Below are 25,206 nucleotides of genomic sequence, written 5' to 3' on the forward strand. Positions count from 1 at the left end.
AACCAGCGAAAGGAGAAACGTGTGTGTTCGTGCGCGGGGGTAAACATAATATAAAAGTGATGAGCAGCTCATTCCTTTTGTCTGCGTCTGCGACCAGATGTCATGTTTGTAATAATCCTCAGAGAAATAAACACTGATGTCAGCTGAGGCAAGAGTGAGTCTCACATCACCGTTTATTTATTCTTTGGGGGAGAATGGTGATTCGCTCACATTTTTGTTGAAATATTAAAACGTGGGGACAAATAGAAGGGACACACAGGAAGGTTAGTGGAGAAGAAAAATCCAACAGGGAAGTACATTTGAAAAGGTCCTTGAAGGTGTATCATATTGAAAACCTAATTTTAAAAAGTGTATAAATTACATGGTATATCAGTGATATCAATACATTGGTAATAATAATAACAATAATAATAATAATAATAATAATAATAATAATAATAATAATAAACTGTCTCTTCACTTCATTTTATTTTTTTTGAGGGATTGGGGTTTGACATTCTAATGTTAGCTGCTATATAATGACATTTGCTTCACAAGCTGTTTCAGGCTGATAGTACTATTATAGCTATTATAACACTTCAATAACATTTTCGTCCCATAATTACTTTGGAGTTGATAATTTAATAGTTGAGAATACTGAGACCTCTGCTGTATTTGCAAGGTCTTGCATTGTATATGAAAATATATGTTCTGAAAGCTTTTTTCTTTTACACCTGTATAACACCTGTATAAACTGAAAAGAAAAAGAGAAATGTTGATAGATTCATACTGCTGCTTGATAAATGTTTTACAGTCATGTATAAAGTATATGAAGTGTATGTCTTTGTGCTTGCTTCATTTATTCAAGTGCATATTTATATGCATATATTCACTGTTCGAAATAAACAAAACAAAATGACAAACAACACAGGTCTGTATGAATGAATTGTTCAACATTGTTGAATGTTCAGAAAAACACATAAAAATCTAACGTATTAACCTATGAAGGTCTCAAAATTAAAGTAAAACAACACACTACTAGCAGATTCAACTTCACTGTAATGTCCTTAAAACAAGTCCAAATCAGACCCACTCGTGTGTGTGGCCTCCACATGCCTGTTTGACCTTTCTACTACGTCTGGACATGCTCCTGATGAGGTTTTCCTGAGGGATCTGCTCCCAGACTTGAACTAAAGCATCCACCAACTCCTGGACAGTCTGTAGCGTTGGTGGACGGAGCAAGACACAATGTCCCAGTTGTGCTCAATTGGATTTGGGTCTGGGGATTGAGGGGGTCAGTCTCTAGCATCAAATGCCTTCATCTTGCAGGAAGTGCTGACACACTCCAGCCACACGAGGTCTAGCATTGCTTTGCATTAGGAGGAACCCAGGGAACAACGGACAAGCATATGGTCTCAAAAGGGGTCAAAGGATCTCATCTTGGCTGCTTTCATCTGTGAAGAGCACAGGGCACCAATGGGCAAATTTGCCTGTCTTGGTGTTCTCTGGCAAGTGCCAAGCATCTTGCATGGTGTTGAGCTGTAAGCATGACCCCCACCTGGTGACACTGACCCCTCATACCATCCTCACGGAGTCTGTCTCTGACTGTTTGAGACACATGCACATCTGTGGCCTGCTGCAGCTCTCAGTGCTCAGTGCTCCTCCTGTGCCTCCTTGCACTCTGGACAATACGCTGGCAGTCGCATCCTGGATGAGCTACACGACCTGACCCACTTGAGTGGGTCTCATGCTACCACTAGAGTGAAAGCACTGGCAGCTTCCAAAAGTGACCAAAACATCAGCCAGCATAGGAGCTGTGAAGAGGTCACCACCTGCAGAACCACTCCTTTGTTGGGGCTGCTACAGCTAAAAGCTACATTTCCAACTGTTGTCTACCCCATTTGCACAACAGCATGTGGATTTGATTGTTTGCTTTTGCTCAGGGATGTTTTTCGCTACACACTGGCCTCGGTTTCCACTACTCTGAATGTACTTGAATTTCTTATACAAATATTTTCAAGACATTAAGAGAGCTTTAGTTTAAATAAGGTGATATAAAAACTTGAATATAGCTACCATCGTGATTTATTGTGCCATTGTCAAAGTGATGCAAAATAAAATTAAACAAAATACTTTGTTGTTTCACTGTATGTATGGTTCCATCATTTGTTTCAGTAATACACCAAATTCATTCAAATTGAAAAACGTGGCTTCTTGTGGCAAATATTCTGATACCAGTAAACTACGATTAATTGAGATTAATAAATCACAAATTCTGTAATTAAGTAGATTACTTTTTTAATCGAATCCCACCCCTAATACACACACACACACACACACACACACACACACATATATATATATATATATATATATATATATATATATATATATATATATATATATATATATATATATTAACAAAACGTTCAATCAGTGAAGCAGGATAAAAATGTTTTTTGTTTGCAAAGCCAGTTCAAAACCCAGAAGTAGAGGATTGTGTCTCCAAAATGCATCCGTGAGTGCAGGTTGAAGTAGGTGCTGTGTTTCTCTCCTTGCATTACAAGTGCATTTCCACTCGGCAGGATGTAAATTGAGCTTCTTTTTGTCCAAATCTAAACCTTTTAACAGTAAAATGTAGAGCTTTAACGGTTCTCCTCACACATAATGGAGAGGATAGTGTTACCTGCTACTTTGGGCCAAACACAGCTTCCAATGGATGCGGGCCCAATATTTGCATGTCCCTCTCTGTTATTGAACACTCAGCTAAGTAACTGAGCTCCCTGTCACTATTTTAAGTTGTTTGCTGATTCCACGCTGGGCTGGAACTAGACAATTATGAACCACATTTCACACCATTAGCATTGCTTTAAAGGGAATAGAGTTTCACTGGCCTGTGGGTGGGAAGCAAGCGGAAAGACAATATTTCGAAAATACCACTAAGACTGTCAAGAGGTGATGTTACATGACTGTCTTGCACAATACATTGTTTCCTTCAAGGGTAAATTCTTTTTTTTAACCTTGACCACCACATTTGTGTGTGAATTACTTCATAAACGTATTGTGTAATTGTCCATAAAAAATGACTTTTTGTCAAAAACTTGTCAATAAACTAGACTTCTCAAATAAAAAATAAAATTTCCTGGATCCAGTCGGTGATCTGGATCACTCCTGAACTGAATAATTCATTCCATCCGTCCCATTTCACATACTACTGAGAAATGTCATCCAAATCCACACATAACTATTTCAAACAAATAAACTGTCAGAACGAAACCTCCTTCACGGAGGTAATAAAGATGCCAACTCTTTGAAGTGGACAGTGATAAAGCAAGTCGCCAAAAATGGCCTATTCCAAAAAAAGAGAAAAACTGTGAAGTAAAACAGGATGAGACCACCATGGCACAAGCTCAAGTTCACTTTGAGAAGCTTTGAGCGCCTTCACTTCCTCTACTATGATACATGTACCAGCGCTCAAGCATTCTTGGGTGGGCAGGACATGGTCCTGCTTGCTGTCCCATTTGGATGGTGAGGTCCTCTGAAAGAATTATGAGTGCTGTCAAATACTATTTAACGCACATACGTAATTTCACAGTGTATCTTTGAAAAGAATGGTGCTTAAACCATCTAATACAGTCCATGTCAATTTAATCTGTAAAATATCTTTAAGAAGTAGATTCTATTGGCGAACTTGTCGCATGGTTCGTGTAGAAAAGTCTTCATATAATGTCACTCCAAATTAAAACAAAAGTTTTAGTAATGGGGAATTTAATGCTGGGGCCTCTCCAAAATGTTTTACAGGGATTAAAGCACTGATTCTGTTAAAATGTAGGTGTACGACCCATCAGCTAACAAGAGGTTGTTCTGCTCTATCACAGGTTGAACATTGGCCAAAGTGTTAAATAGAGGGTTCATCCTCAGTGCTACACACTTATTTCCATATAAATAATTAATGTCGGCTGAAACAATCTGAACCTGTGGCCTCAACTTCAGTCAGTATGTTTGCTCTGTTGCACAATTGCGTCAGGAAGGTGTTTATTGAGAATTGGATTTAGGATTGCAAGTCTGAAGTGAATGTGATGATCCTGGGATTTGACCCGCACATTTCACCTGTATCTGCTTGAAAGTTCATGATGATCAGTGCTCTTCTGCAGAAGAATAGCCCAAAAACAAACATTCCCCATCATACTTGAGACTGTTTCAACTTGGTGATGCTCGACGCTATTAAATCTGACAATCTTTCAGGTATTTATTTATTCATATTTCATTTTACTTGCATCATTTGTTGTTCCAAAGGACCAATAAATGCTCTGACGTCAAATAACTGGTGTCCTTTTTCCCTGGCGATGGTGGTCACATGATTTTCATTGTGTTGCTGCTGTCCAGGTCACATGGGTCGTCGGATGGCCTCAGCCTGCTCTCTGACATCGCTGAAGGTAGTTTCCCTGCTCCCGTCTCTGCCTTCTTCAACTCTTCACTTTTCAAGGGTGAAAACATTCTGCAGTATTTATTGTTCCGTGTCACCCACAGCTAACGTCCTGTCACAGGCTTGGTTACTCTGGCATCCCAACAAACAAGTTCAACCCAGCTAAGGTTTGTTTACTTTGGCGAACGCAAGCAGTCACGTTGATGGGAAGGATTTTTATCGGCTCCATTAAATGCTGACACTAGTGATAGTGCCACGCATTCTCGGCTTCAAAGAAAAGGAAAGCCAGCAGACTACGTGGCACGAGGCAGAACCTTAAACCAAAAGTGACGGTCACGTGACTCGGCAGTCTGCAAATGTGCTCCTATATATTTATCCGTCAGAGAGAAGAATGAAAGTGGTTTTATTTCACCGAGCAGAGTGGAGAAGCAATGACTGGCTCATGTTTCATCGAATCTTAATGAATGCTTCATGAGACACAAACAAACAGAGGAACAAGACAAAGCCCCTCGGACCTAATCAGTGTAATTACAGAAACACTGAGAGCTGCATGGTTTTCAAAGCTTTGGCAAAATCGGATCCAGTCGGGCCAAGAAAATCGCACAAATGTAAAATGAAGTAGTGTGGAAGATGAAAGTTGCTCCTTTTAATGAAACGCCGTCTCCCCCGTCTTTGTAATGATCATTACTCACCATTTCGGATTTGGATAATAACAAGCGCAAATTGCCCGATTAGATAATCGTATTTGATGACTTATAATGAAGAGTGGGCGAGGTGTGTTCGCCTGATCTCCACATCCAAAACATGCGGCAATGAAGTACTGCAAGATAGTAAGAAGCTGCAAACTGCCAAGTGTTAAAACCACCAGGCATTTCTAGAGGCACGAGCATCTGCACCTCCTGTCACCTCACATCACCATAACCCTCTGTTTTTGCCCCGATTTTGCTCCATCCCATAGTCACCTCTGAAAACACTCAGCATTTTTTGGTTCTTAAGACCAAAAATATGTTCCGTGTGCGATCGTTCCCGGAATTTCTATCATTAAAAACATGACTACCACCACTTTAATCATGTCCACCTCCATGCTGCGTGTTGTGTTTTCTACTTGTTGTGCTGTTTCCACTTTGTTTTATCTCATGTGACCACATGAGATTTCTGGCTTGGAAGACGAGCCTCTCGACTGGTGCTGGGACAGAATCTTTTTGTGCGTGTGGTGGGCTGCAGTCAGATTATCGGGGTGCAGTGCAGAAATAACAGTCATTGCCAGATTATCTTCATGTGTTGGAGTTGCTTTTGAAAGTCCTTGTGTGGTCAGAGGTGGATTAAGTCGTGAACTGGTGCAAAAAGGATCCTCAAATTAAATGAGAGGAGATCTCGGGAATATTTTTTCACTCAACTGAGCCAGAACAAGATGGGAAGAAGGTCTGTGTAGCAAGGGTTCTTAACCTTTTTGATCTCGGGGCCCATCTTTCCCGGAACAAAGTAATAGAATTGATCCATTATTCTTGATTTGATCTGCGATCAATGACCATATTTAATCTACTTTCCACGTAAATAAACCAAAACCTTGTGAAATGACACAAAACCATATGTGATCATAGCAAATCATCATAGCAAAGATATTCATTTGTCATAGAAAAGTCTATCCAGCAGCAGAACCAGATGCAAGTCATCTTCATCAAAGAAAAAAATACGCTTGATGTTGAGAAAATTGGAAAAACTGAATAAAATTCCACATAAAATAAAAATGATAGAACAATGTCTAAATATCATAAAATAAAATAATATATTTTATTTAAACTCCAAAGAAGATAAAAGCAAAGTGTAATTGAAAGTATTGCCTTAAAATGTTATAATACATTTTCAAAACTGCGTCAACAGGTGCTTTCATGAACAGTTTTTACTGTTGGAGGGGCGACATCACTGTCTTCATCTTTTTTTTTTTCTTTTCAAGAACCCATAGTTGTTAACTATCACAGATTTGCAGCTGTCAAATCAATTCAGTGACACACTACTGCCACCACACGTGGCTAATGTATTAAACTGAGCATCTCGCGTCCCTCACGACCACGCGGAGTGAAACAAAAAACTTCTAGTGGCCCTCTAGGAGGACATGGATCTATGATCGCTCCAACCTTTGCTGCCTTTGTTTTAAGTACAGAAACTTCTTTCCCGCTAGCCATTCAAATTGAACTTAAGGATCTTTTCATTTCGCATACAAATATTGATATAATAATTCATTCAATAATAATTTCCCCATATTTCCTCATGTTCTGTGATTCCAGTTGTTGCCCATCCAGACCTTTTAAGACAGAAGGCTTTCAGGATTTTATATATCACGGTGTAATGGTGACCGACATATACATTAAAGGTTGTGAAAAAATGCAGCCAACAAAAAGTGAATTCTGTATACGTTGTGAGGGATGATGGCACGGCCCTGGCTTCCACCACTGACAACCAGGTCATCAACAATGGCATCCTGTGACACACTGAGGTTGTTGTATGTTGTAGCCATGAGTGAGACACTTTCCTCCATAATTCCCCAAAATAGAGTCAGATGCACCACTATTATCAGTTTGCACCTTCTAATAATGTACAACTACGCTGTGACTTATCAGGAGAAACGGTGTGGCAGAGCATGAGCGGCTCCCCGCTGGGAGCAGGAAGGAGATGCTGTGATTTATCCCTCTGGCACACGTGCCATTTCTGAGGGTTCCATAGTCCTCAGTCGGGTTTGCCCCAACAAAGTCACTTCTCTCACATTTAATGTTTTCACATCGAGTGTTGAACTGAAAGTGAGTTTAAAAAGGAGTGCACGTGCATGTGTGCAGCTTATGTAAATGTGTGTGTGTGTGAGAGGGTGGGGTGGGGGGCGCGCGCATGTGTGTAAACAGCTTAATGGAACCAAGCGGATTTCATAATGGAAGAGGCCAACATGGCGTATCACGGAATAATGTTGTAATGTGGATTACTGCGGTTACTTTATAGCAAAATCAAACCCAAAATCAACTTAAAGGATCATTTTTAAACAAATCTGATGCTCAGATGTGTCTTTTGGCCCAGGAGTCGCTTAATCAGCAGGTGAAAGTGGGAACATATCGGCTTCACCTCGCAGAGATGGACGGAATACTGCGGCGTGTTTCGTAATTCAAATCATCCTAAAAGACCTTAAAGCAAAAGCTTTAAGCTAAATGAGGATGATGCTTTTGAGTCATTCTGTCATCTGACGGAGCATTAGGGCCGACATTTTTCATGTCGCAGCTTCACAAAATTCCTGTTTTAAGTGCTCGAGAGAACGTCCTGCCAAAGTCCCATTTGAATGTCAGCGGACAAGTGGAATCATCCCTAAATATCTTCATTGTCATGGCCTGTATGCATTTGGAATTTGTTGTTCATGGTTTATTTCTAAATGTTTGGTTTATTATTTTCATATACTGTCAGCACGAGAGCTGCTGCACATTTGGTACGATCAGGCGAGGAAAAACAGTCAAGATTATTATTGTATTTAGCTCATGATTTATGACTCAAAATAGTGTCATGTGACTATTTTTGCCAAGTCTACACGTTTGGGATAGTGCATCTCGAATTCAGCAAAGGCATGAAACTAGAAACTAAGTTGAAAATCCTCTGCATAAGTCCTGGCATTATAACCAATCCGAGCCTATACTTTATGGGGGCATATGTAGAGAGGGAAAATTCAACATCAAGACGAATAGGAAGTAAGATGTGTTAATGGTAAAGAAGCCGATTGTAGCGGTTGCAGAAATTCACCAGGCACAGCTGAAGGAGCTGATGGACTCAGGGGCCGCAGCATCCAAAACGTTTTTTGCTTTTAAAATACTTTCAAAGCAAAGTTGTGATTCTGACTCTGATCGAAATAAAAATCTGTTGAAGCCAAACACAGTACATGAGTGTGGAACAGGTAGGATGGCGCACAGGCGATGAAGAGAGTGTGTACAGGGGGAAACAGGTGGAGACAGAGATGATCTTTGACACAGCAGAGTAGCAGAGTGAACAGGAAGACTTAGACAAACAATATGACCTGTCATGATGTTTACAGCCACAAAGTAGACAGTCACAAAGACAAGAAGCAGGGTTGAAGATGCTCATTAGAGGGACGAGAAACAGAACAGGTGTTGTACATGGAGGCACCTGGCAAAATACAAAGAAGGACAGAACCCTGAGAATCATGTATGTGATAAATGAATTTGGAACAAAGCATTTCATTCATTGGTTGCATTTGGAGTGTTAAGACGGTGGGTGTTTTGCCAGCTAAGTGTTTTTGCTAGAAATAAAAAGATCCATTTTAAAAGCTGAATAAAAAGCCCCAAACAAGCAACATGGACATTTAATAATGTGCGGCTCCCCAAAATCATCACACAACAGCAAGTGCTAACAAATTAATACGACGGCCCTTTCACATACAGTAGCTAAGCTCGCACAATACGTGGTTGGAATTATTATTGCTGTGAAGACGAGAGACGTTTTCTCCCTTATCTTGAACCTGGAAATGTCACTCGGACCAGAATTCAAAGGCATATGTTATTTCAAACTAGTCAAGGTCAAGCTATAGGTATCGATAGCAAAATTTCAATAATATTTATATGATCTAGGTGGTTTGCGATCTATTTTGAGTCAAGTTTAGGTGGCGTTTAACAGACTCACTTGGCTAACAATGCAGGAGACTCGAGGTGCTTCACACTTTGTTTCTTGCTGAGAACAGTGAAAAGATAATTTCCACACTCTGCATAGAAGTCAGTTCCCGGACATTGTTTCAGCTGCTGCCTCTGGAGTGGCCATGACCGCGCAGATAAGCGCATCAGCCATTACCGGGTTCCTCCTTCAGACCTATTAGGTCTTGCAAGGACTTCAAACACCAATTTGTTCTGCAAATAGCCCGTTCAATTCGTGGCTGCCAAAGAGAGACACCTCTCCCTCCCTCGGCGCAGTAATTGAATCTTCAAAGAGACATTTTCCTCCATTTCTGTTCCGTATTAGAGTGATGAATATCAAACGGTCATTTGATTGGATAGAAAAGATACAGGTTTGTCCATTTTGGGTTGAAGCTCATCATGGGCCGCTACGACTATGAGGCGGGAAGTTGATAACAGAGCGCAGCGCACTCATGATTGACACGTTGGAGCACTGACATTATTCTCTTACAAAGGCGTGTTGAGATTTTAATATTCATATGTGTAAATTCAGTGGACAAATGATGGATAGCGCATTCAGAGAAATAGAAACTGACAGTGCAGGGATGATGACAGCATCCTCAGCACTTCTGTATTAGCACACGCTACAATCCTCCAACGCAGGAGCGTCTTGAAAAAAAGTAGGCTGCTACATACACTGAGGACACTGTTTTTGTCTTCATATGACATCATGATCTAAAAAATACATATCCTGAGTTTGGAGTAAAAAAGAAATCCCAAGAAGTCTTAACTCATCAATATTTTTATTAATTAAATACACCATACTGGAGCAAATGTCTCGGAAAATATCACAAATAAATCTCTCTTTCATTCAGCAATATAAGACAGTGATGACCTAATGACTAGACGCTAGATTCTTCAGTCTGCCAGGTGGGGATGGTTTTTTTGGGGTCTGGAGGGTTGGATGTACTGTAGCCACATCTGGACAACAACGTTTACATGCATTCTGTACATACATGGTAGTTTTACAAATACACCAAGAGTGTTCATGATTTGTATCCCACATAAAGCCACGGCTTGTATATTTTCTGCTCATTTAAAACCCCCAACTTCTTATATATACCACCAAAGGAAAAAAGAAAAACACATTCTCCTTTGACAACAGTAAAATATATAAAGTGGAAACACCAGGTTGCCGGGAGAATAGAAATAAGGGGATAAAGAGGGGACAGTCCTGGTTTTTCCTGAAAAGTCAAAAATGATTCGAGATTTGAAAAAGTCTTAATCTCTTTAGCCTCGTCGTTTTCTCTTCACTAGAGTCCCAAAATTCTTTTTCTTGCTTCTGAAGAGTCTCTTTGATTCCTTTTATTTATCTCAAGGTCCTGGAGTCCGTGGGATTCTGATTCTCGGTGCGTTAAGTGCAAGAATCCGCCCGCGTTTGGGAGGAAAAGCCGATGTTGAAGGCTGAGTTGTTGGTGTGTGTGTTGCGGGAAGAAAACGCTGGGTTTCTGGTAAGATGGGCAGAAGATTCCCTCAGGAGGCAGGCAGCTGAAAGGCTCGCCTGCTGCTGATCCACGCCGTCTCAGGTGACGATGAGTAAGGGCTAAAATGAAGGCACACATCCTGCTTCCTGTTCGCTGTTCGTCTAACACACCTGAGCAGGGGACGACAGAAGAAGAAAAAAAAAACAATCATTACCAGCGCTCACTCTCAAAACGCCATCCATGCTTCACTCCGATGAGTCAACTTTGGGCTGCCTGTGGTGAAAGGCCCTTGTTTAATTTATTGATCAGTGAGGCTTTGAACACCATCTGGTGTCCCATTTACTTTGCATTAAGTGAAAAGTGCCTTCATGAAGCCGTCCTCTTTGGTATAATTATATCTGCGCTCACACATGGCGGCAGGAGTTGCTCAGCCCCGTGCAACTGAAACACGCATAATTGTCTGTCGGGGTTGAACTTTTTTTTTCATCCGCTTCTCTTATTTCCCATGATTCTGAGGGCCGATTTACTTTTCCCTTCATCCCTCAAATCACGAGGAGGGCCTGGGTCTAATAGTAATTGCACACTTGTACTTGGGGGCTAATTAAAGTGACTGACACTGGGAGGGTCTCTCTCTCTCTCTCTCTCTCTCCCCTGGGTCAAAGCAGCTCTGTATGAGAGAGGTAATTTGTCTGTTCTGAACAAAGAGATTAGGGAGACGGTGGGAAGAAAGCTTCATAAGAGAGCATCAAATGTCCGGCGCCGCCGACGTGGCCGACACCAATTACGTCGTGACAAAATCACGCTTGATCAAAACAAAAGGTCAGCGGCCAGTGAGTCGGAGCGTTGAACGCCTCATTTTCAGCTCAGGGGTTTTGTATTCACAGTGTGCTATGACGCAGGGAATGTGTGCTAGTCAATGGCTGGAAGAGGCTGACACTCACTGACCGGCTGGGCCTTCACTCTTCCTACATCGGCAAGCACAGGCACTATGTTAACCTTGCAAAGAGGTCAAAATATTCCTTTATTTCTGGCCAAAAATAAAGGTGAAATGTTGAGAATATAAAGGGGACAACACAGCAAGCTAGCATGGAGCAGAAACAGGATGCTAGTAAAGCATGGGCTTTTGCTGGGTGTAGCCCAAGTGTGATACAACGATGCAAGCTGTTTTCACCAAACACCACTCATCTTGGCAAGCTAGGTTTTTGGGAAATGGTGCCATTCAAAACTATTATTATTATTACTATTATATAACTATTATTCAGCAGATTATAAATTACAAACAGAAAGAATGAGACAGCTCGTCGTCATATGAAGAACCACTATCTAACCAGGAGGCAACACCCAAGCCGCCTTCTTCATCTTTTCCTTTCGGCTTCTCCCTTCAGGGGTCACCACAGCGGATCATCCTCCTCCATCTCACCCTGTCCTCTGCTTCCTCTTCTCTCAAACCTACAAACCTCATGTCCTCCTCCACCACCTCCATAAATCTCCACTTTGGCCTTCCTCTCCACCTTCTGCCTGGCAGTTCCAACCTCAACATCTTCCTACTAATGTACTGGCTATCTCTCCTCTGTGCAAGTCCAAGGCAACACCCAAACCAATGACCTTTTTTCTGTGAAGTTTCATGATCAAATGACGTCCTTTGTGCGAAGGATTAGACTTTTCCAGCAGCTGACGAACACAGTTTTCATCTCACGTTACCAATTATGGAGCTTCAGCTTGACCTCAATTCTCTCCTTCAACACCAATCCGTGCGTGTCCACACAAGCGTCTGCAGTGCCAGTTCGCACTCAGCCACTCGGGACAGGACATAAACGGTTAACTACGGCCATGAAAAGTTTAGCAAACACGTCGACTGGAGCACTGAGCCACTGGCTAATTTAAGTTTAAATAAAAGAGCGTGTCCACAGCTCAAGCCCGCTTTGATAAAAGAAACGCAGCGCTGGTGTGATGAAGTGCTCCAGCACTGAAACAATTCTGCTCCCCTCTCCCATTCACTCTGTGGGCAAGATAACAAAAACATCCCCTGACTTTCCTCCCCACTCACAGATGTGTCTGTTTATTTAATAATTCTCTCCCTGCTATAATTAAAGCACTGCGGCCAATATTCAGATTGCATTTTAGCATCAATAATGCAGCAGTTTTCACTACAATTGATGTTAGCGCATAAATAAACAATGAGGCCTCATATTTACTGCGCCAGCCATGCTACGAGAGACACGGGCCGGGGCGGGGTGGGGGGGGGGCTTTAACAGACTTTTAAAATTAAGCTAGATAATGCAATGGCTTTCAATTTGAATGTGAAGAGCTCTAAGAGCCCTAAGAGCTGATTTGTTAAAGTGACAAACCCTTAAAAGGCCTGTGACGTGGAGGGAGGGAGGAGTGTAGCGGAGGGTTGGGAGGGCGGGGGGGGGCTTAATGGAGTTCTCCTCTTCTCACAAAACCACTCAAGGTGAAATGCATGCTCTCAACAATATAATTCCTCTTTCAGTCAGACTCTGACACACTCCAAACAGCCCCCATATCTCTCTGTGCTCTGCCAGCAGACAAGGTATCAATAAAGCTCCTTGTTGTGAGGCAGAAATGATTACATCTCCTACGGGCAGAATGAAGCTATCCTGAAGAATGAAGTTATCCCTGGTATATGATTAGGCCTTCTGTTTTGCTTTCACTGGAGGCATGGAGATCAAATCAGAAGAAGGCATGACGACAGCTTCTATGATATACTAGCTGCTGCCGCCTGCCGTCTGCCTGTCTCCCACCTCGGGCCATGGATGCAAGCCTCGCGAGGAGCAGCTTTGTTGCACTGACCCAGGACTTGTTGATAGAGGAAGTGACGGCTATTTTCGTCCATGTCGATGTGCAACCCTCATGCAAAATAAATAAATAAACTTTCTAGACAAAAGTCTGCAAAGCCATTTAATATGAGAGTCTGTATACTGCGAGTCGTGATACTGCCTGAAGACTCTTCACAACACTTTGTTCTATTGTACTCAAGGACGATTTGAGTTTTTAATCACAGCGCACATCTGCCATGAAAGAGAAAAGTAACACAGGAAGTCAGAACCGGTTCATGAACACATGCAATGCTGCGTTAAAAACTTTAACCAGCACTATGCAGTATTAATATAAAATCTGATCACTCGATCCGTTTCATTTGTCTTTGTAACAAATGTGTTAAGTAGTAAAGCGACGTCCTGTATGTGCAGCTGAGGAAGCGTAAATCCCAAACACTCACGCTGCTCTCATAATGATCACGAACAGGCTCCTGCTCAAAGAAGCTGTGCTACAAACCAAGTCGTAATAAACTAATAGCCTCCGAGCAGAACAAAGACCTGTGGCTGTTGTGTCAAATGTCATTTCTGTTTAAAACAGCTGAACATTTATTCTCCGTGGCAGTGACAAGAACAGTTTTTGCTTTACTTGTGCCGACAATTCACACAGATTTTCACTCGCCCTCTCCTGCCGTTAGAATGATGGAAAAATCCATTGGCTGTCGCGGAGCAGAATTCATCTCTGCTCTGTAAGATTTAATATCTGTTGCATGCCTTCCAGTGGAGTTGAATCAACCACATCAATATAAAGAGAGTGAAAGATGTTGGCGTGGAAATTACAGCTGTTTTTCTTTCCCCGCTAATGACTGCGGCTGATGGATGACGAGTTCCTGCTAACTGTCCCACACTTTCAACTCATCCGCCGCACCTTTTTATATTTTGGGAGGGAGACCACAAACCATCCGTGCCATATTTCAGTGGCCCTAAAATAGGTGTGAGAGGAGGTGGAGGGGGAGGTGGGAGGTGGGGGGGTTACCTTCTGATCGGGCAGTAGTGGGTTCGTCTGCAGGGAACTCAAATGGCCATTGATGAGTGCTGTGGGTCTGTCGTGTTCGCAAAACAGGCTGCCGTTGATGTAGTGGAAGCGGTCACCAGGGACCAGCCGGTTCCGGCAGGTGGAACACGTGAAACACTGAGGAGAAAGAGAGAGAGAGAGAGAGGACGGGGGAGCGGGAGAGAAGGTTGATCACGACCAGGTTTACAAACCCACAGGGAAGCAGAGCTGCACGTGAACTGCTGCCATCAGAGGTCACGTTTGCACAGACCACCAAAGAACAAATGGCTGAAGTTATAGAACTCTTACATATGAAATATTGACTTTGTGCAGAACCTTGTTGTGTTGCTTACACACTGCGTTCTGCCAGTTTTTGTTTGGGGGATTAATTGGATTGGATACGTGAGACGTGAGAAATAGAGAGCGTGTGTGTGTGAATGCACCAAGATGTTTGTGTCAGCTAATGAAACGCATGCAGAAGACGTGCAAATTTAACCAATAACATCAACACCTGTTGCCACTGTTGTGAAGTGTCAAGGTGGGGAACAGTTTTGTTAACATGGCTGCCTTAATGATACAGCGCATATCCTTTTTCTAAACTGCTAAAATCCTTCTGTCATTTTTCTTATTACTTCTGACGGCACAATTGTGCAGTGTGTCCTGGCTCAAGTTTTCTCCGACCTACACATTCTCATTGCTGCTAAGGAACAGCTCCTGACATGGGCAGAAGATTCATTTACGCTTGCTATGTTTGTGCCATTTGATCAGTGTGGAGTTTTCACCTCCACTTTCACTCTTTTCAACGAATACAGTCAAGGCTACAGAAAAATTAAGTGATTGATGAATCGCCACAATGAGGTTATTCAAGTCAGCCCAGAAAGAATCAAGACCAGAGTGTTGAAATGTCTCCAGTAGACCTGCATTAGTCTTGGAGTACTGGAAGACCAGAAACGCATCGTGTTCTCAGAAATTCAAAATCGCCTTGCAACCAATGCGACAAGAAAATCCTCAGTGACTGCAGTTCTAAGGTTGTTTTTGGCAATCGTAATCGATTTTATACATTTACTTATGGAGGAGTCTGGCGGAACACATTAGATTTGGGAGAATCTGTAGCAACGTGTCATCTTTAAAAAGGAAGATGAGCACATGTATTGTTTATGAACGTGGCTAAAGCTGTAAAAACATTGATACTCAAATGGCGTATTATTGGATACAATAATAATCTGCTATTGTATCAATAGCATGGCGAGTATTTAATTTCTTCCAATGGACTTACTTCCGGCACTGTTGGAGGCTCAGAGCTTTTTCAGCATAATCACGATGACTCACAAGTCTGTCAGCTGCTTCAATAATCAAGTCCGTTACATACAGTGAGTATGTAACTTTGAAATTCAATTTACAAACAAATCTGCCCAAACTAGCATCATTATCAAGGTATCACCTTTCACGTGCGTTGAAGACATTACATTGCAGTTTCCTGATTTGTTCTGTGGTTCACAAAAAATGCCCAGTCAAACTAAATTTACTTTAGTGGACTTTCATGAAGTACAAAGCTTTTCAATGCATAGATTTTCATTTTACCATTTTGAGCCTGACCAAATTTGAGCCTTGAGTTTTCATGGTATTTATGTCCAACAAATAAAGAAAATAATGAAAACTTTATTTGCCCAGAAAACCACATTTTTAAATCTTTATTTTATTTCGTATTGTGGACCTTATTTCACTTTTGTATCGTTGCTATTTCATAACACCCCAGTGACTACTGATGTCAGTCCGTGCAGTGGCCACATTAAGGGTTGGCTGTTTTGTCATTAGCTGTGGCTAGCGCATTACTGTTGTCTGTGCAAGCAGCATTTAGCTAGTATAGGGTAAAAAAATAAATAAATAAAATAATACAGCCAGCTCTACCCAGCGGTATAAAGTACCAAATATCTTCCTGATTATGAAAATTGACAACCCCAGACTTACCTTAAGATGGTAGACGTTTCCCTGGGCCCTCATGACCAGCTCACTGGCTGGGATAGACTGACCACAGGCGCTGCAGGCTCCACTGTTTCCAAATAATCTAAGTGAAAAACAGAGAACAGGGGGTTACATTGCGACTGCAAGCGCACGTTTGGCGACACGATGTTTGAAGGTGAATGTCTGCATCAAATGCAACTTGGGAAAGCCTGTTGCGCTGTAAGCATCCGAGTGGTCATTGGTTTTCAGTGAAAAATTACTTTTATCGAGTCACGTATAAAATGTAGGCACGGAGCCGGCTCAAGTGTGGCAGAACAGAGAAGTAGAATTCAAGCCCTTTATCAACTGTGGATGTACATTCAGCCCCATCTCCTGGTCCATCAGAACCTTCAGAGGCACCACCATCATGGCAACAGCCACAGTCAACATCTCCTCCAGTTCATCGCACGCAATAGTGGCATTAACTTTGCATGTAGATCAGTCACTTGCAAGGCACACATCGCGCTGGTGTGTCTGCACGGTAAGAGTGAGCGAGTGATCTGTATCCAGCACGGACCTGACAATCTCACCATTTAACATCAACAACACTCCTGCGCAGAAATCATTACTACAAATCAAATCCCGCTGCACTCTCCACCAGCGCCTGAAATGGCATATTACTTTTGGAGGCATTTTTTGGCAACCCAATAATAACCTGCAACACAAGCAATCAGAAGCTAAGAGGATTTGATTGTACATCCAAGGAAAGACATAGTGCTTTTGCCATTAGGAGTGGTGCGGACGCTCTGTCACTGCCGTGTTTCCATTAGAAAGCCGCAGCTACTCGGGTTGATATATAATGTGCATGGGTTAACCTTTTCAATCATGGTGTCAACACTTTAGATTTGCTTCTGCTCATCTCTTTCGTCCCTAACCTTCTCTCTCTCTCTCTCTCTCTCTCTCTCTCCCTTCTTGATAATGAAATGCTTGCTCCAGCTTCCTTTCTATCTTCCTTCTGAGTCCACAATTTAGATTACTTCATCTCGGTGAGCAGCAAACTGAATGAAATTTCGATTTGAGCAGAAAGTAATTTACTGGGATCTGGACCCATTTGTCATCATATCTCACCGGGTGTTTGCTCTATCACTGCACTTTTCCTAAGCAATCAAATAAGACCACGGCATCTGACATGCTTCGGAGAGAAGGGGAGAGAAGGATGGAAAAAGAAAGGGACGGCGGGTTGGGGGGAGGGTGGCACAGCGGGCAACTGTGCTGTGAACGGATCAGATAAAGTTGTTTGGGCCGAATTAACAAGAAGCAAACACATAAGTAGAAGAATATGGTGTTGCGGATGAAAGGTAATCACAGTTCTGTTAAGGCCTGTAGAGAAAACCATTTGTTTGGTGATCACTGGACGTTTAAATATACCTTTTTCCTCCCACCAGAGATATAGCCAAATTCATTTTTCCATTCACGGTCCTCACAGGAGGAGGGCTTAAACAAAACTCAGGAGTAATGGGTCGAGTTTGTGGACATCCATCTTTACAGAGCTGAAACTGCAGTGGACAGCCTACGTTGGAACGAAAATGAAGTTGTCAATTCATTTTAATCTTCAGGTCAATAACAATTTGCAGCGGTATCGGACGTGACCAAGAACAAGCATGGAGCAGAAAAAATGGTAATAAGTGGACAATAAAAACTACAACGTTAATGCAATCATTAGAGTCATAAAAGATGACAGAATGATTGATAACTGAAAAGTCAGAAAATGTGTTTTGTTTTTTCGTACACCATTGTTTGCCGTCCTCCTTTCCTCCCCCCAAAAATGCAAATGGGCACTTTTTTCATGACGTAAGTATTTCATTTAACCAGCAAGTATTTAAATGCATCAGGATGTCGATGACGATCGGGAAACTGTAACTTTAGACCAAAACTAATCACATCACACACACTACAAATGAAAAGTAGAAAGTAATGTTTTTTGGGAGTGGCATACAAAGGCATTTTAGTTTTGCTATAAAAAGAATAGCCATCGATATCTTACAGCAAATAATGAGATAAAATACTTAATAAAATACTGCATTTTGGATTGACATTCTGTTAGAATGACTTTAATATTGGATGGGTGAGAGTTAGACTCACCAGATTCCTGTCTGCGTGTTTAAAAACAGCTTTACAGTTGCAGAAATCTTCCACCCATTCTGCATTTGTGCAGCGTAACCCCCAGCAGTTGTTAGACGAATTGACTAACAGGCGGGAGCTCTTTGCAGAGGGACGTGGCGAGAGCTCTCACTGAGACAGCCTCGGCAGAAGCAAATTTTGTCTTGGCATCGTTTGGAAAGCCTCAGTCAAAACTCAATTTCAGAAACTAATTAACTGGAGACTGCCGCCACCACCGCCCTGCCAATTCGGGGCTTTCACTGGGACAAACATGTCGAAAGGAACATACAGGCATGGCTCTAGGACCCGTGAGCGGCGGCGGCGGCGGCGGCGACTTCAACTTTGCTCGGGTGGTGAATGTATATTCTTTATGCTACAGTCTCCCGCAGGACTTCTGCCTCTCTTTTGAGTCTGCGCTGGGAAACAAAGCCAGCGCTTTCTTCAACGCCACAATGTGGAATTGGAAGCAGGCTAATTATTTTACCAGAGGATAGCTGCTGATAGTATTTGATTTAAGGGCCCTAAGCCTTTAGGTGCTCAATTAAGTGACTATATTGGTTTGAACTTGGGCTCTAATGGCCTCCTCTGCCAGTGAGCTACAGAGCCAGGGTGAAGCTGACACCCTGGGTCAGCATAATTAAGGCCAAGGGACTCCTTAATTGCAATGACACATCTGTTTCAGCTTTTTCCCGCCCCCCGAAACACTCCCAGCATTAAAGACACTGGCGGAGAATGGCTTCATCTTAATGCCTCTCCGTCGCAGCAACAGCAAAACAACTCGGACGAATTAAATCAACACATTTGGGGCTGTCTGTTGTCTATATAGGCAGCTACTATTGGATTTCATTTCGGCTCTGACTGCCAGGTGAAATATAGCATGGCTTGCTGCTGGGCTGTCTGCTGAATGTGGAGCTCATTCACCAGGGCCTTTGACTCGGGTAAAATTACCCCACAACAATGATTTCTGCAACGCAGTCCATTAAAAATGCCTCTCTACATCAGTAGCCAAAGCACCTTAAAAGCACTAGGCCATATTGAAACTGAAGCGGGGCTTTGCATAATGGCAAGAGCTGCATTAGAGGGGAGTGGAGGGAGGGGCGGGGGGAGCTTGTGAGGATGAGGGAGGGCGGACATGGATCTGTGCATGTGTTTTGGATTGGTGAGGTCTGTTCATGTGTACGCTCACACACGGGTGAAGGGTGGATGGAGGTGGCATTGGGGAGGAGGATGGGTGGGGAGGGGGGCATCAACCAAATTACACTTGGTTAATTCAGAGTAACAGATCTGGCCCCGAGTGCATTGAAGGCCTTGAATTAATTCTGTTACGACAAATCAAGATAAACGCTTCTCCTAAATTGCACGCCATTAAATTAATTTCTGAGATCCCGGGTTTTTCCCGGCCTAATAGTTCACGTCCTCTGGTGCTGTCAGGGTGCTGGAGTGGGCGCACTTCAAAGTGATATTAAATAACAAACTATTAGGTTTACCTCGCACGTCCTGTTGGAAAAGTGCCATTTAATTACCTCGGCTTATTCAATTAAGGGGACGGCATTCTCCACCAATGCAGGAGCCACAAGTAAATTAATTCTCACTCGACCAGCAGCCCTCAGAAATAATATCACCCCCAGCTTAAAACAACATGATCCGCAGCAAATGGAACTTTGCTATTAAGCCCTCTTCACATTACCATGCGGAGGTGATTTCATTAGCATTGTTTTTTATCAGCGTCACTTTCACGAGAGTGTCTGGGCCCAAAAATCTGATCTTGATGAATGAGAGTTTCAAAAGTTATATTGAATACTCTGACTCAGCGCTTGTGTTGGCGGACGTTGCTGTGGATTCCTACAATATCCTCTGAGGGACTGTGTTAACAACAAAGGAGTCCAAGTTTCTCAGTTGAGCAGTCAACAGACTTCGCAGTGACTGCCGCCGACCACACTTCACTTGACCACTCTGACATCAATACAACATGAGGAACCAAAGTATGTCACATTTGTTTTATGCTTTTTAAACGGAAATTCAGTTAAACATTTTCATGTTTCACTCACTTCCTTGACTACTCAGTTATATTGCAATTCCATTGCTGTTGTTCAAGAGCATCAGAAACATGATTAAAAAAAACTTAGGGGTTGTCAGCGAAGCCTCATATCACGGGTAGGTAACTGAATATTCTCAGGGGCCACATTTTATACTGCAACTGTTGGGAGGAGCCATCAACCCCAAAGAAAGGAGGCAACGAAAAAATAAAATTAAATATAAATGTTGACACAATAGGAAAACTAAAAGGAAACCAAGAGAGGATAATATGTGTTATTATGAAATGACATCATAAAATATATATATGCAGAATACGTTATTAGGGAAAAATATAAAAAGGAAGTTAGATTTCAGTCAAACGTAATAATGAACAAAAATGCACAAAATAAAAGCACCAGAAAAATTATGACATGATCAATTTTATACTTTTACTCTGACTCCAGGAGGGCCGCATAAATACAGTCAGAGGGACGCATTTGGCCCCTGAGCCACACTTGAACCCCTAGATGGAAATCTCTGCCAACCAACCATGTATCATCGTAGAAAGCTGTGTCATCAGAATTGGATACAGACAAGAAATGAGTTATAGTTTGCCATCAGTAGTGCAGTATTGCATTGGTCTAAGGATGGACAAGAGGGGTCTTCAAATAGTTACCTTATTCGGAGGTTATTTTGTCAGAAATCAGGGGCAAATTCATTTGTGCTATTCACTACACAGGGGTCACTGAACGTCGGTGTCACTACACATCAGAACGCTAACATTCAAACAAGTCACCTGACACAGTCTTGAGTTGGTCAACCGCTATAACATTTTCTGGGCATAATACAGGATGAAATCATCAGATAGAGTACTATTAGTATCTGAGAGAAGAAAAAAGCCATCTGCAGTATAAAGGGTTTCAAAAAGACAATGACTGCAAATCTAAAGAGAAACTATAAAAGTTGGAATTTAATAAGCAAAGCCAAAGCGCCTGCAGTCAGTCTCAAAAACATCACTTGTGTGTCCAGACAGCTTAAGTTTGGCGTCACAGTGTTTGCAGGACGCAGAGCTGGTTCCTGTCTGGAGCCGTTTGTGGCGTTGGGACTATTCCAATGTGATTGATGGGAGATGGATATCATCCCGGACTGAGCCTAAATCCCATTATAGGCATGATGTGATGCGTTCCGACTCAGTCGTCCTGATCAATCAGATGAGGATCCACCCCTCTCCCCCTCCTCCTCCTCGACATCGGCTGTATTAATACAAGTTAGAGAGCTCCGGCTTGAAATGTATGTTACGCCGACAGTTTTGCAATCTATTACAAAAATGAGACTGTCTCTTTAAGATGAAAGCCAGAGGAGGAAAAAAAAAAGAAAAACAGCAAATGGCCGTCCCAATAATCCCCTTTCTCTATCCGTCTTTCTCTGTTGCTTTCTCTCAAAAGCCAATTTGGTTAATTAAATGTTTTGTTTGCAGTGTGCCTCTCATTCATTTCGGACACGTCATTGGGAGCGGATACAAGCCAGGGACCAGATCTCATTAGATAAAACCCATCAGGACTAAAGGAAATGGAGGGGGCTATAATTAAAGCATTTAATTGTGTGGACTCACTGTCAGATGTTTTTTCACCCGCTCTAATCTTTATCTCAACACAGATCTCCTGATTCCATAATATGCGTTTCCAGCTAGCTGCTCTGTGCACAAGTGGAAAGGTGCATCAACCCCCCCCTCAGCCCCCAACCAATTTTAATTACGTTACAGTCCTATTACCACTGAAGAACCCCTTTTGACTCCCATGTTTTCCACGTATGGAGGTGTTCGTGGGCACACTTTAGATTCAGAATCTGTGTGGCAGAATCTTTATTAAACAAAAACTTCCTTCACCTCTACTAATGGATCGTGTTGACTTTGCGCTTCAGACAAGCATTTGAACTCCCACCACGCGGCGCCCTGTACAGACACCTCACCCCGTCCTACATTAGCAGGATGAGGATGTCAACGCTAAGTTGTTTGGGTGTCTGGCACACCTACTAGAATATTTAAAAAGGCACTCATTGCTAATTAAACGAACCCTCACGGTTATATGAAATTAAATGTCTTGAAATCTAATAACAATAATGTGCCTCCACTCAATGTCCAGGACATAAATCCTCCAAAAACTCATTTTCTGTCCTCCAGCTGAACTGCTTCACTGTTGTTTCTACATGCATACCAGAATGTTTGACCTCACTCGGGGTTGACTAGGAGACTTGAACCAACACACTTTAATGTTAATAAGATATATGACCCACTGCTCACCATTTGACCCGCTGTAACTCATCTGTTTCATGACATTATCATCAAATTACTCACATGTGCCTCGAGACTTTAAACAAGCAAAAGGCAAAGCAGGGGTGATACTCGCGGACATCACACGGATTACTTCTCACCTTATATAGTCATTTCTACAAAGGATCATGCCGCTTTTTGTGTAGCACGACGTGCCGATTTCCCCCAGCTGGGCCTGGCAGCAGGAGCACTTGAGGCACCGACTGTGCCAATAGCTGTCCATGGTGTAAAGGAGGAAACGGTCTGTGATTTTGCCCCCGCAGCCGGCGCACCTCTTCCAAGACAGCGAGCCTGTGCCCACTGGTGGCGGCTGGCTGTTTCCTCCAGGATTCACCATGATCCCTTAGAAAGAAGCACACGAGCATGTGAACCAGGAGGAACTGGGAAGTAACGTAACTTGTCATCCAACTTTTACTACAACAACAGGATCACAGCCGACAGCATTCTTAAATTCTCTGTGAACTTGTTTTGTTTCTGCTCTGCAGTGGGGCACAATAGCTGATCTCATTACGGGGAACAGTCCAGCGTGCTGTTCAACCATCTACGAGAGGTTTCGTGAACTTATCTGGCCTCTCTCATCCTCCGCTGGACCCCTCGTGATAACACCAGAGGGTCAAGTTTGTTCATCACTAGTGGATTGTTTAAAGGACAACAAGTCGGCAAACAGAGTTTTCTTATCTTCCATTTAGCCGGGGAAAAAAGAAGGCGGCTGCTCTCCAAAGGTAATCCTTTCCAATTTGGACAAGCCGACTACATGGCTGGATAAAGCAGAAGAAGCCGGGCTGAGAGGCAGGTAGGCTAATTAGAGTTGTTGGAGGAGGGGAGAGGAGCATTCAGCAAAGCCCATTAGCGATGGCTCTCAGGGACACGCCACACCACAGCTCTGTGCTGATCCAATCTTAAGAGGAGGAGAGGAGGTGAATCAAAAAGCCGCCCTGTAAGTGACTCCCTTGGATAAACAAGACAGACTATCGTCAAGTTTCATCCAGGGAGGAGGGTTTTCATCCGGAGGGGATGACGAGAGGAAGAGTGGGGGCAGGCTTTTAACTTAAATGGGCTAACTCAAGTAATTACACGGAGGGGGGGGAAGAGAGAGGGAGAGATGACATGTGGTGGACGGGTATGTGCGCTGGCAGCTGGGGTTTCATTAGAACACCGGAGCGCTGTTGTTGTTGTTATTGTTCTAAAGGCTGACTCTATTGACACAAATCACGTTCAAATCTGATACATGGCAGAGGGCGCTTATACATAGGTTCATGCGGAAATACACACCTCTTTTGACGCAAAGAGAGAAGGCAGCAGTCCGTGAACGTGGAGGAAAGTGGCCGTAAAAAGTGAAAAAAAAGTCGAGGAGTGGAACTCGCGAAGAGCGCAAATGGAGCTTTCAGATAGTATTTCCACCGGGGCGGGTTCTGCTTCTACTGCCGCCGCGTCGGAACTTGCTCGACGTTGCAACACACGAAGTCCATAGCGAGAAGTAAGGAGCAGGTCGACGCCCGCTGTAGTGTCCTCAAAGCGCGGAGTTTTTCGGGCCGAGAGGAGGACGGCGGGCTGGTGCTGGTGGTCTGCGCTGCGTGTCTACATGTGTCGCTGACAGGAAGACGCCTCCAGTAGAAAAAGGCACGTGTGACGTCAGGAGCAGCGCAGCCAATCACTGCACGGGCTAATTGAGAGGGATAACAAATCCAGCCAATCAGAGGGAAACAAGCCCCGAGCACGCGCGTGGATGGAAGCGATACATTCTCATCATTGTAATGGTTTCTAATGTCGTCAAGTACAACACATTATCACAACATTTGCATAAGTTATAGACACCAGAATACAGTCAGCGCGCGCACATCCTTAACATCATCTGCTCGGCATGATTCATTACACACCCACTCTGACAGTATTTGCCGCCATCAGAAAAGCTTTCAATTGATGCTCACCATTAAAACAGTTGCATTCCGCATCTTTTTAAAAATGTCTTTCACCCGGTCGGTGTGATAGCAGCCGGGCTGCAGTTGCCTCACGTCTGACTTTAATTAGTTGACATTCAATAACTCGTTTACGGAGGATGACTCCAAGCTCGGGGGCATCGCGCGAGTGGAAGCTCTGCGTAGTGGCGCCATCCTCTGGCGTTGAGAGGCTCTGCAGCAGTCCGAGGCGCTGTTTACAGCCTCGTCAGTCTCAGGCGGCGTGTTTCACCAACTCTTAAGGTAATTTGATGGCGCTCAAATTGCTGTTGTTATGTCACAGCGCCTGCTTTAGTTACCCATTCGTCTAGTCAACCAGACATTTCTTGCTTCTAATCCACGTTCCCCCTGTGGCGGAACACACAAGTTCCAGAGCGCACACATGTGATCGTGAGCGGCTGTAATGGGCTGGTGACCTGAGACCCAGGGATAGACT

The 25,206-nt window shown here is 43.0% G+C and overlaps 1 protein-coding gene across 2 annotated transcripts; it reads right to left on the reverse strand.

Moving 5' to 3' along the window:
* Positions 1 to 9,851: 9,851 nt before the first annotated feature.
* lmo4b (LIM domain only 4b) lies at positions 9,852 to 24,396 on the reverse strand. Of its 2 annotated transcripts, XM_053850613.1 has the most exons (5): positions 24,088 to 24,396; positions 22,917 to 23,157; positions 16,338 to 16,434; positions 14,352 to 14,507; positions 9,852 to 10,711 (listed from the first exon to the last, which is right to left on the reverse strand). In XM_053850613.1, exons 2-5 carry the CDS (start codon positions 23,150 to 23,152, stop codon positions 10,703 to 10,705), a joined length of 498 nt encoding a protein of 165 aa, XP_053706588.1. In that variant the 5' UTR covers positions 23,153 to 23,157; positions 24,088 to 24,396; the 3' UTR covers positions 9,852 to 10,702. The 2 variants fall into 2 exon arrangements, with proteins under 2 accessions (XP_053706588.1, XP_053706598.1); XM_053850623.1 differs by lacking the exon at positions 24,088 to 24,396 and having other exon boundaries at positions 22,917 to 23,771.
* Positions 24,397 to 25,206: the final 810 nt, after the last annotated feature.

Source organism: Synchiropus splendidus, chromosome 1 (assembly GCF_027744825.2).
Source record: "Synchiropus splendidus isolate RoL2022-P1 chromosome 1, RoL_Sspl_1.0, whole genome shotgun sequence".
Taxonomy (NCBI): domain Eukaryota; kingdom Metazoa; phylum Chordata; class Actinopteri; order Syngnathiformes; family Callionymidae; genus Synchiropus; species Synchiropus splendidus.

What these genes read in the sequence shown, in the direction of transcription:
- lmo4b (XM_053850613.1), bottom strand. Translation starts at nt 23,152, where the DNA reads ATGGTGAATCCTGGAGGAAACAGCCAGCCGCCACCAGTGGGCACAGGC. An exon ending in TGTAGAAATGACTATATAAG is followed by an intron (nt 16,435 to 22,916) that starts GTGAGAAGTAAT and finishes TTTTTCACTTAG; the next exon opens with ATTATTTGGAAACAGTGGAG. An exon ending in GAAACGTCTACCATCTTAAG is followed by an intron (nt 14,508 to 16,337) that starts GTAAGTCTGGGG and finishes CTTTCTCCTCAG; the next exon opens with TGTTTCACGTGTTCCACCTG.